This window comes from Leucopleurus acutus, assembly GCF_964270905.1.
Source record: "Leucopleurus acutus genome assembly, chromosome: 20".
Classification (NCBI taxonomy): Eukaryota; Metazoa; Chordata; class Mammalia; order Artiodactyla; family Delphinidae; genus Leucopleurus; species Leucopleurus acutus.
This window is the reverse complement of record NC_139162.1, coordinates 56285403-56297429: the sequence shown is the minus strand read 5'-3', so window position 1 is coordinate 56297429 and position 12027 is coordinate 56285403. Positions and strand designations below refer to the sequence as shown.

The 12027-nt window shown below is 58.3% G+C and overlaps 2 protein-coding genes across 2 annotated transcripts; both read right to left on the bottom strand.

The window, feature by feature from the left end:
• Positions 1–1753: 1753 nt before the first annotated feature.
• On the bottom strand, positions 1754–2392 carry ZNF581 (zinc finger protein 581; the record flags this gene model as incomplete). The annotated part of the gene is made up of 1 exon (XM_082862874.1): positions 1754–2392. The coding sequence occupies exon 1, from the start codon at positions 2345–2347 to the stop codon at positions 1754–1756; it is 594 nt and encodes a 197-aa protein (XP_082719000.1). The 5' UTR covers positions 2348–2392.
• A 1053-nt stretch (positions 2393–3445) lies between these two features.
• On the bottom strand, positions 3446–5704 carry ZNF580 (zinc finger protein 580). The gene is made up of 2 exons (XM_082862219.1): positions 5586–5704; positions 3446–4368 (listed from the first exon to the last, which is right to left on the bottom strand). The coding sequence occupies exon 2, from the start codon at positions 4354–4356 to the stop codon at positions 3838–3840; it is 519 nt and encodes a 172-aa protein (XP_082718345.1). The 5' UTR covers positions 4357–4368; positions 5586–5704; the 3' UTR covers positions 3446–3837.
• Between the last annotated feature and the right edge of the window lie 6323 nt (positions 5705–12027).

Sequence of the window (12027 nt, the reverse complement as noted above, 5' to 3'; positions counted from 1 at the left end):
CTGGCAGCTCCGGGGGTCCCCAGGGGTGGGGGAGTGGGGGGGCGACGGCGCGCCGAGTCCGGCCCGGGAGAGGCGGGGAAATATAGGAAACAGCCGGGAAAGTTGAAGCACAGGGAGGATCCCCTTAAGAGATACCCTGGGAACTGGCCGGTGCGGACCCCTGCAACCCGCTCTGCTCCTTCGCTCCTTAATCTCCCACTGGGCTTCAGCACAGCCAGACCCCAGGGTTCCCAGGATCATGGGGTAGGGAGAGTTACTCCTCCCCGAAAATAAAGGCCTAGAAACCACTCCCCACCCCTGCATCATCACCCCCGTGTTGTTAAGAGCTGGCTTTGGAACATTCAGACCTAGATTCCAGTCCTGGCCGCTCCTTCACTGCCTCAGTCTACCTGTAAAGTGGGGAGATTATAATCCCTTTTAGGTTTGTTGTGGGTATATAGGATGATATGACACGCAGAACGCTCAACTCAGCGCCTGACCGCAGTGAGAGCTCAAGACAGGGCACTGTTACTGTTATCTGAAGTTAGATGGTGGGAAGCTCTTTCCCTCTCTGGGAAGTAGAGACAATTTTTTCCTCCACCCAAAAAGAGGTCGGAAGAAGAAATGAGGCCCAGCACAGTGCCTGGCACAAATCCGACACACAAGGAAAATTCATTGAGAAGGCAGATGTTTATTCAGCTTCTGGCCCAGCTCCACCTGCCTCTCCTCCCATTCTCAGGTAGCTTCCATGCTCTGGAATTTCTGCCAGCCCTTATGAGAGTCGTGCTTCAACCCTGCAGCGGGAGAACCTAAATGTCTGTGCCACCTAGAAAGTGTCACTCTCCCCTCCTACCCACTTCACACTACGGATAAATTGCAGCCTCAGTCAAAACGTCCAGGGGGGGGCACCTGCCCTAGATCGGTGTTTTTCAAACTACAGGTTCATGCGCAGATAATATGGTAGAATGAAATCTGGAATTGGCAGTCTTAAAAAAAAAAAAAAGTAGATGGAAAAAAACAGATCTGCACATGGCAGAGGTAACTACTGTTAAACCTTTGTTTTGCATATATTGTGTATCTATACGGGGTTGCCATATAAAATGTTTCTTACAATGGATCGTGGTTTAAAAAAAAAAAGAAATATTTAAAAACATTCGGCCTCTATGACACAGGCGGTCAGGAGCCAAGCTAGGGCGAACCCCAGTGCAGGCCAACCTTCCCAGGCAAGCCAAGGCCCAAGTGGGCCAGGCACTTGCTCAGTCTCTGTGCTAGACAGTCGGCAGAGACACGGTCCCCCAAAACCTCACACGCTCAAAGTGGAACCTGTGTTTAGTGAGTGTCCAGTCTCAGACCCTGGCTGGGGAGTGGGAAGCAGGTCTGGGGCCCCTTCCCCCAGCATTGCAGGGGGGCCTCAGCAAGATGCTGCAGATTCCTGATGGCCCCCAACCATGGGTTTCCAGGCCCGAGAATTTCAACACACAGCACTCTGCTCCCTACCCCTCCAGTCAGGGCTCAGCCGTGGACTCGCTGATGTCTCTGAGGTTAGAGGACTCCACTCTGTAAACGTGAGGTCTTTTTCCCATCCTTATCTCCAAAACACTGAGGACCCGAAGATTACTCCTCAAGGCAGGGCTCAGCCTCCCCACGGGGGGGTCCTGTGTTTGTGTCCAGGGCCCCCGCAGCCCAGCCTCTGGCGCTCCCGGCTGTCTGAGGGCGACGGGAGTCCACGCTCCCCACAGAATCCCATGGTACCTGAGGTACCCCGCAGCCTGGCTCAGGGATGCTTCCACCGAGCGTGCTTCTGCAGCGTGTTCTGCTCCATAAATCGGCGTGGACAGTGCGGGCACTGGTAGGGGCGCTCCCCGGAGTGGACCCGGCTGTGCTGGGCCAGCTCGCCCGCCTCTCGGAAGCGGCGAGGGCAGAGCGGGCAGCCGTGGGGCCGCCCGCCACCTGCCCGGTGAATGGAATGGTGCCGCGCCAGGTGGCTGGCCCGCTTGAATGCCTTCCCGCAGGTATCACACTCAAAGGGCTTGACCTCCGAGTGGGTGATGCTGTGTCGCTGAAGGTAAGACATGTACTCGAAGACCCGGGAGCACACTGGGCAGCTGTAGCACTTTTTCTGAGCCGAAGCCCCATCGGGTCCGGACTCTCTCTGAGACTCCTCGTCCACCAGCACGGTGTACGGGACGCCCTGGGTGTCTATGAGCAGGTAGTGGTTGGGCCTCGAAGGGGACGAAGTCTGGGGACATCCTGTGGAAGAGGAAGGTCCGGGTTCTGGGGACCCGCCTGTCCGAGGGGGAGGCGCCTCCATGGCCTCAGCGGAGGGAAGCGCCAGGGGCTGGGGGCAGGGGGACGGCAGCACCAGCATCCAGAGGGGTGACTGAGGCCTGGTGGAGGGGAGAGAGGATGAGAAGGTTACAGTAGAGGAGGGAAGCTCAGCCCCACGGGCTCTGTTCTCCCCTCTATGTAACCTACTCAGGAATTCTGCAACCCCCATCCCCCATCTCCTCTCCAGTCCTTCGGCCCTGAACTCTGTGACCTTCTGTAAGGCTCCTACGCACCCCCTCCTTGAAAAACCTCTCCGATTCTGTTCCACCACCGACTGTACGCACAGGCTCTCTTTATCTTTCCGCTTTGTGCCCCCGCTCAGGTCACAGGTTGCCCGCAGGCCCCACCTAATAGACTTCCAGGCCTCTCCCTTGTCCACGCCACTGATCCCAGTCTGGGTGTCAGTCCATCCTACATATTCCACCAAGAAGCATTTCCTACCCCCTCTATATGCACTCAGGCCTTCTCAAATGGGCTGTCACGTTGGGAACCCCATGTCCTAACCCGCCCACCTCCCCTTGCCCCGCTACCTGCAGGTTCTCTCCAGTCCGCGCCCATCCACCCCCCAGTCCTGGCAGTGTCCCAGCGCTCTCTAGGGTTCCACCAGCGGCCCGGGCCTTCAGGCCTCTCTACGCAAGTTCTCGGCAGCGCCCCCTCCGAGCCGTCGGAACAGCCCCTCCCCGCCCAGCGCACAGGTACCCGCTCACCCGGCCCCGCCCCTCCCTACGGCCCACTCCGGCTCCCTCCCGCCTCCCGGCCCCCGTACCCGGTGCAGCAGCCTCTCGGGTCCGGGCGACTCCGGAACGGCCCCGGGCTACTCCCGTGGTTGCAGATGGCGGCGGGTCGGTGGCCTCAGGGTATCCCCCAAGAGCTGGCGGCGCCGGGTAAGGGGAGAGAAGACCAGGGTAAAGAGAAGAGGGTCCAGGGGAGGGCGGTGGGGGCGGGGGCGCCTGGGCCATCATGAAACGGCTCCGGCCAGAAACACAGGCCGAGATGAAGGTTCCCAGGTGCTTATGGTCCGGTTTCCATCCCCCAACCCCGCTGCCTGCTTCACCCCGTACGCCCCCACCGCTCCCATACGCAAATAAAAACCCTAAAATGGAGTGCGGAATGTTTATTGAGTAAAGGGTGAGGGCGGTGGGTGGAAATGGGGCGACACAGAAATAAGCCAGACTCTGCCCGTGCTCTTTTGTCAAATCTTCCACGCAGACAACAGTTCACCACTTCGGGGCTGACAACCAGGGCTCAGAGAGATTACGCCGCTTGCAAAGGCTCACACAGCACAGTTGGGCGGAAACTGGGCTCCGACTGGCTCCCAGGCACTGGGAGGGGCAACGACTTGGTCTACATCACACAGCTAGAGAGGGAGGGAGGGAAGGAATGTTTCTCCCTTTAGATAGTTGGGGAAACTGAGGCCCAGGGTAAGGCAGTAACCTCAGCGGAGTAAGGGAATGTGTGTGGGAGTGACGCTGTGTGGGTCAGACGTGGTGGCCCAGAGAGGGGCCGGGCAGCACAGGCCGGGTCTGGAACTTAGTGGAGGCGCACGTGCTGCGCCAACTCCGCTGCGTCCTGGAAGCGGCGTGGGCAGAGAGGGCAGGTGTGCGGTGGGCCGGCGCGGGCACGGTGCGTGGCACGGTGCCGCGACAGGTGGCTGGAACGCTTGAAGGCCTTGCCGCAGGCGCCGCACGTGAAGGGCTTGAGGTCCGAGTGCGACACGCGGTGGCTCTGCAGCCGCAGAGGGCTGGCAAAGACCCGGGCGCACTCAGGGCAGCTGTAGCCCTTGCGAGGGCCTGGCTCTCCCGTTGGTGCCTCGCGCTGTGGCGGGCCCCGGGGCTCCTCCTCCAACTGCACCGTGTACGTGTAGGGGACCCCGTTGGCGTCGATGAGCAGGTGGCGGCCCAGCCGCGGGGGTCGGGGCCCCGCCGCCGAGGAAGGAGTGGAGGAAGGGCCTTCCGTCTTGGGGAAAGGGGGAGCCTTGGGGGGCGGCGGGTCCATGGTCTCCGGAGAGGAGGACCGAGGGTGGGGTGGCCGCGGCGGCAGCAGGAGCATCTGGAGCGGCAGCTGGGAGCGGCGGAGGGGAGAGAAGTTAAAATCGCCACTTCCTGGGGAGAGTGTACCAATTCTCACTGCTTGTTACCCTCTCTGTACCACTGACCTACCTTCCCTACAAAAAAAGAAACTGCTTCTAGGCCAGATCACTCTACTTGCATCAAGCAGCTTCAGGGGCTTCTACAGCTAAGCTCACCATCTCAGGGCCCCGACCTGCCTTTCCTCCCGGGTCCTCCTCTCATCCCCCAGCTGGACCAGAGGGCTTCACCCAGCCACTTCCCTCCTCCTCCACCCCCAAAGCCAATCAATTTCCAACTCTATTTCCCCCTTTACATCTTCATAGCCTCTTTCATGTCACGCCAGGGCTCTTGCCTCCAGAATTTCTCTAATGGGTCGCTTCCTCTTCTTCCCAGTCCTAGCTCAGGTTGCATCCTCTCCCCCCAGGACCACCGCAGCAGCCTTTCTTTGGCCTCCAGACCCTCCTAGATCTCCATCCCCACTAGGTTCCCTGGAAGGCCTCCCATCTCTGGATACAGCTGTAGCCTCTCTTAATTTCCTCTCTAGGTACATCCCCGGAGCCCCACTAACCCAATTCCCCACTTTTCACCCAGGGCTCCTCTATCCTGTTCCTACATTTAGCACCTTAAGGTTTCAACATCCTCTCCCATTACCTAACCTGTCCTCGAAATTTCAGGTATGCCTACCTAGGACGCCTCAACTGCCGGCCTTCTACGTAGCCCACGGCCCATGAACTTTGCCACCTGCTACATCTCCACCCAAGGGTCCCTCTCTCTCCCCAGCCCCTAGGTATAAGCCACTGACATCTTTGCTGTTCCTCTCTATACCCCTCGGGGCCTCCTCTCACTCCCCGTGACACACACCAGGGCCCCCGAGTCCCTCTCCCAAGCCCCCTTCTCCCTCTCTTCTGCATGCATCTGGCATCTTTATGTCTCCATTCCTATCCCTGCTGTACCAGCACAGCGCCTCCACCCCGCTTCTCTGCTCCGCTTCCTTCTGTAACCCCAGGGCCCCTGTGTCCCCCTTTCCACTACGCCCCCAGGAACCCCTCGCTCCCGCACTCCCTCCTGCCTGTCCCCCGAGCCCCGGCTCCTTCCCCGCCGTGCCCCAGCCCCACCCCCACCCCCATTATCACCAGCCCCCTCCCCCAGCCCTGCCCGGCCTCACGCCGTCCCGGAGCCAGGCTCCTCCCTCCATCCCGGCCCCCGTACCCGGTACAGTGGCTTCTCGGGTCCGGAGGAGCAAGCCGAGGTCCCGAGCGGCCCGGGCTTCCCCTCGCGAGTGCCGGCGGCGGCGGGACCGAGGCTTGGGGGAGCTCCGGGCCGGCGGCGCCGGGGACGCGGGCGCGGGGGCCGCGGGGGCGCGAGGGGCGGCGGCGTCCCTGGGAAAGGGCGCCGACCGGAAACGCGCGCGCCGCAAGGAAGGTTCCGCCGTCCCAGAGCCCGCCGCTCTGACGGCCCGCTTTTTTCGAGTATCTAGGGATCGCGAGAAAGGAGAGGGGCCGAGCGCGCGGGAACCACACAGCCCGCCCCCTGCCCCCCGCTCCCTTCCCATCCCCTTCGGGGACAGTTCATTCTCTGGGACAGAGACTGATTAGTAGACGAGACTAGGCGAGGCTGTCTTTGCCCTAAGTCCCACAAGGAACGGACGCGCCCAATCCGTCCTCTTCCCACTGGCCGACCCGCCTGCATCCCCTTCCAAACGAGGCAGAGAGCGGGAAGAGGGAAGTTTCTGTCGGCTGGGCAAATGGGGAAACCGAGGTGCGGACAGGGCCAAACCTTGCCAGATGCAGAGGTGGGCAAGGGTGGCTCTTCCCATCGGGCAGGTGGGGAGACGGACGGCCCGAGAGGGCCAAACCTTGACAGATGCAGAGGTGGGCAAGAGTGGCTCTTCCCATCGAGGAAGGGGGAGACTGAGGCACAAGGAGCAGCAGCGACAGTGTCTGGGTGGTGTCGGCACAAAGCGCGGTGGGCCCGATGCTCCCGCGCGCAGAGAGGAAACCGAGGTCCGGCGGCCGCGTCCTGGTGCAGGAGCGCGTTGACCAGACAGAGGCAGGGCAGCCAGGCCAGATCCGGAACCTAGTGCGGCGGTCGGCGCCAGGCTGCGCCAGGTGGCCGGAGCGCTGGAAGGCCTGGGGCAGGCGGCGCACGCGGAAGGTTGGAACGTCGAGTGCAGCGCCGGGGAGCGCCCGCAGTTCGTCCTCCAGCTGCGCGGTGAACTAGTAGCGAATGCTGCGCGTGTCCACGAGCAGGTCGTGGCGCGGGGGGAACCAGAGGGGGGCGGCCGCTGCAGCTGGGGAGGGGAGGCAGCTGGGGTCACAGAAGGGAGAGAACTGGCGTTACGGTCGCGCCCACACCAAGGACCCCGGCTTGGCCAGAGGTGCGTCCGAGAAAGCTGCCGAAAAGAACTTTCTGGGATGATGAAAAAGTTCTATGATCTGCGCGTTGTCCACTGGGACAGCCACTAGCCGCGTGAGGCTATTGCTCATTAGAAATGTGGCTAGGGCTTGAGGACCTGAATTTTAAATGGTATTTCATTTCTCTTAATTTAAATCTAAATAGCCACAGGTGGCTAACCGCTGCCCACCTTACGGTACAGCTCCTAAGCCACCCTCAACCAGTTGCAAACTGGAGACCCGCGGGCCAGAGAGGGCACAGTTATATTTGGTTTGGATCACAGATATGTCTTAATGTTTTACTGGGCAATATTTAAAAAGCCAGAAGATGCACACACACATTGCCAGCTATAGAAAAAAGTCTCTAGATGAGGCGATTAAGCATTCTCAGAAAACCTTCAAGAAACCTCCAGTGACCCAACAACTGTGATCTTAGGCTTCAATTAAAGAGCCTCCAGAACTGTGCTGTCCTAAAGGGCAGCCACCGGCCACAGATAGCTCTTAAGCGTTTGGCATGTGTCCGGTCTGAACTGAGATGTGTCATAAATGCAAGACACCTAAAAGATTCTGAAGACTGAGTATGAAAAGAGTGTAAAGTATCTCATGAATGACTCCTATGTTGATAACATTTAGAAATGATGCTCTGGGTCTACTGACTGGTTAAGTATGTTATTAAATTAATTTCAGCTGTTCCTCTTCACTTTTTAAAGCATGGCTCTCTACCGGAAACTGTTGTCCTAGAGGTTCTTCCTCTTTTGTGATTTTATGGGGTGGGGGGCAGTAGGGAGAGTGGAAACTGGTGAACTGGAAGGGTGTGCGCGGTTTAAAGGGGTAACTACACCTTCTGTCTGCACCAGGCTTCTCAACTTTGGCACTACTGACATTTGGGGGCTGGATCATTCTTTGTTGTGGGGGGCTGTCCTGTGCACTGTACGATATGGAGCAGCGTCCCTGGCCTCCACGCTTCAGATGCCAGGAGCACCGTCTCTCACCCCTCAATCTCACTGCCCCCTAGCTGTGACAAGAGACTTGGCCAAATGTCCCCCAGGGGGCAGCATAGATCCTGGGCTCCACACACAACTACCACAGGAGTCTCCCACCCAGATCCCTTGCTTGAGTTTCAGACCCATGAAACTTGCTTTGTCCATGAGAGCCACGCCCAGCCACGCCCAGCCACGCCCAGCCCAGCCCAGCCCACCCCGAACTCTGGAAATAATGACAAGGACCAACGTTTATTGGGCCCTTCCTATGGTGCCAGCCATCGCTAAATGCACTGAACCCTCAGAGCAGACCCAGGAGGGAGGTGCCATGCGGATGCCTATTTTATAGATGAGGAAACAGGAGCTCCGAGAGGTCACACATCCGCTGGACAGCACGTGCTTCTAACTGACTGAGTCAGAGCTCATGGCCACTGTCTGCAAGCACCTCATGCTTCTCCCCAACCCACTGCCGCCACCAGCCCAGCTCACCATGACAGCCTCCCCACCGCAACCCCCCCCCGTCCCTTCTCTCTATGGCAACACTGCAGCAGTATAATTACGCTAACCCACAGAATCATGTCATCACCTGACCTAAAACCCTCCTTGCTGCACTTGGAATAAAACTCAGCCAGCCCACCTGGCCTACTTCCAGGGCCTTGTGTTTGCTGTTCTGCCCTCTGGAATACTCCTCCCAGCCCCTCACAAGGACACACCCTTTCTGGCCATTCAGGTCTCAACTCGAGTAATCCTTCGTCACTGAAGCGGCTGCTGCTTGTGTCAGAGCTCACGCTGGTGAGCAGGTGAGGCCCTGCTCCGTCTGGTCAGGCCACTCCCTCCGCATCTCGTACTGCAGTCCGTAGTGGTCTTGCTCGTTTTTGGATTTGCTACTTTACTGCCTGCTTTTCCCGCTCTGTCCTAGGCAACATTCCACCCTCAGAACCTAGCAAAGGTCTGGGGAGAGGGTAGGGGCTCGGTTCAGTATTGGCTGAATGAATGAATTCAGTCACCCCGTCCAAAGGTAAAGCATCTCTCCCCACCAACGCAAAAAGCCTCGCTTATCTCCTGGGACAGGAGCATAATGAAGCCCCACACCCACACCAGTCTGAAGCTCTAACATCCTCATCCCGCCCCCCCCTTCTACACTCCCCAAAGCCAGAAGGCACCAAGTTCTGTCCCTCCCTCATCCTGAATGTTCTCCTCTGCTCCCCAAGCCCCAGCTCTGGCCCCTCCTTCCTGCGCAGGGCCCCTGCACCAGCCTTCTCCCTGCTATCTTGGCCCCCAGTACTGCCCCCGCCCTCCTTGACACTCTTCTCACAGCTGTCTCATATGTAACCTCTGCACAAAATCTTGTCACGGCCCCCATGACCCTCAGGACCAAGTCCCCACGTTCCTCAGCCTGGGATTTGAAGCCCTTCATGAGGTGGCCCAGCCAATCCACCTCATCCCAGCCCCACATGGCATCTCACGGTCCCCTAATGGGACCTAGGGACGTGGCCCTAGGAAAGCACTCCAGCCAATAACTCACACCGCAGAGGAAAGGCTCCCACCTCACTTGTGTTCCAGCCCTACCCCTGCAATTAAAAAAGAATCAAAACTAACTAACGTTATCTGCACCTGTCTCAGCAGGCACGAGTTGCTATAAGGAAGTGATGGAGCAGTTGGCGCTACCTTCGTATTAGGTGAGTGTGCAGCTCACCTGATAAGGATGTTTCATTCTATCCCATCTTACAGATTGGGAAACTGAGTTCCAGAATGGGATGGTGATCTATCTCAGGCTATAAACAGAGGCTGTGGCACAGTCAGGGATTCAGCAAGAGACTCCTGCATCTCACCCCTGGCCAGGATGGCTGGGAAACACAAGCCATTCCCTATTTCAGGATGAGGAAGCTGAGGCCCAGAGAGGCAGCCTCAGATCACACAGCAAGTAAACAGTGAGGCCAAAACCCCAGCCTCTACCTTCTGTATCAGAAACAAGAGATTCTATGGAGCCCCTGCAGTCTCTCCATGGTCCAGGAAATTCCTTCCGGCCAAGTGGTCCAGAACGTGCTGCGCCTGCTGCCCGGCATCCTGAAAACGCCAGAACACAGCGGGCAGGTGTGAGCCCGACCCAACCGGAGCTGGCGTACGAAGCGATACCTCGCCGGGGCGCTTGAAGGCCTTGCCGCAGACGAAGGGCCGGAGTTCTGAGTGGGAGATGCTGTAGCTCCTGCGGTGCGGGCAGCTCTTGAAGACCTGAAAACACTGGGGACAACTGAAGCCTTGCGGAGCGGGGTGGGGGGGTGTTGGGCTCCAGCCAGGGGACCTCCTCCGTGTGCACGTATAGGGAACACCATTCCCGTCAGTGAACAGGTGACGGTCCCTGAGAGGCGGGCTGAGGCCGCGGGATGGGGATGGCGGGGGTGGAGGAAGAGGAGGGTGCCGGCTTAGGGGCGGGGACCACCCTAGGGAGGGAGAGGCCCATGGCCTCCACAGAGATTCAGGGTCAAGGTACACTTTGGGAGGCTGAGGGGAGGACAGACGGGCGAGTAGATGAAGTTCTTTCTCCGGAATTCACCAGCTCAAAGCCTCTCCATCCCGCGCCCGCGAGTCTAAGCGAGTGACCCAGCGGACGCACCGCTCGGGCCTCTCCGGTCGCCCGGAGCTCAGCGCCTACCTCCCGGCGCCGGCTCGCGGTGCGGAGGTCTCTCGGGTCCGAGCGCGGTGGGAAGCGGCTCGAGGGGCGGCCCCAGGAGGTCCGCCGCGCGGGGTGGTGGACTCGGAGAGCCCGGAGACGGCTCCCACTCCTACCTCCGTCTCGGCCAGACGCGGCCCCAGAAATCCGCCCCGGCGGGAAACAAACACCCGCGAACAATGGTTCCGGGTGTCTGCCCGCCTGAGTTCTCTGCAATAAGGCGGAGAAAAGCCAATATAAAGTCATTGGCGACGTGGTAGATACAGAGGGAGGGAAGACAAAAGGGGTGGCTTTTTGTCCGAAAAGTTGTGACTTTTCTTTAAAAGTCACTTTATCTATGGTTTCCCTGGCCGTCCAGTGGTTAAGACTCAGCCTTCCAATGGAGGGGGTGCGGGTTTGAGTTGGATCCCTGGTCTGGGAGCTAGGATCCCACATGACCGGCAGCCATAAAACCAAAACATAAACAACAGAAGCAATACTGTAACAAACTCAATAAAGACTTTAAAAAAAAAAGTTCCACATTAAACAAAAAAAGTCACTTTATCCTTCTGGGCTGGAGAAGAAACTAGTCGTCCTAAAATAAGAAATACTTTCTTCAATAGGAAAGAAAATAGACCGTCTACCTACAAATAGGAACCGAAACCAGAAAGGGCTAGTGACTGGTCGGCTGCTACACAGCAAAGACAAAGAGCCACAATTATTCAGCCGGTGGGACAGCTGAGGAAACCCAGGCCTTGTGATTTAATGTGTTACATGGCAAGAAAATGGAGTCAGGTATCATTCTCTGTGTTGGTGGTAAAACCAAGGCCAGAGAGGGGTAGTCACCGGCCCTGGGTCACACAGCCCTCCACAGGGCTGGAGTGGTGGAGGGAAGTGACACCCGAGTCTGGAGAACACCTGAACTCCTGGCCTCAGTCTCCACAGCCAGCCAGGAAGTCCTGCCCTGATGAATACACCAGGATGCATTGGGCCACCCCCCGGAAAGTGGTCAACCCACCCCAGGTGGGTTAGCCGGTGCTGGCGGTGGCTGGAGCACTTGAATGCCTTCCCACAGGGGCCACACACTTAGGGGCAGAGTTCCGAGTGCAGGACACGATGCTACCTGAGGTAAAACAGGCTCTTACACGTTTGTAAGCACATGGGGCAGAAGTGTGATGGGAGCTGGCCCATCTCTTTTTGCATCACCCTGAGCTGCTTCCTCAAGCCACAGAAGGATGTGTGTGGTGATCAATAAGTGACCACTTGAGCTTGCGAGCACAGGTGAGGACAAAATAGGTGACTGAGTTTGAGATGCGTCCCGGGACATTCCCAGTTTTAAAACTGAGAGGAAGAAACAAAGAAGAACCAGACAAGAACACAGATGTCTCAGCAGATTTGGCAAAGTGCTGCCATCTGGCCGCTGACAGGGAGGAGAGAATTCATCCCTAGTTTTTAAATGGGTTATTGAGGCCAGAGAGTGAACCCACCAGTCACAAAGCCCACACGGTGCAGTTAAAACCCAGGGTCCCTGCCTCTTGGGTAAGGCTAAAGGGGAAAAGGAGACCAGCAATGGCCCTGGGAGGTGAGGGCATCTTTCTTGCTACTTTCTCCTGCTTCCCCTGCCACCC

Bases quoted from the DNA above. Each gene is read 5' to 3' on its own strand.
- ZNF580 (XM_082862219.1), bottom strand. From the start codon at position 4,356: ATGCTCCTGCTGCCGCCGCGGCCACCCCACCCTCGGTCCTCCTCTCCG.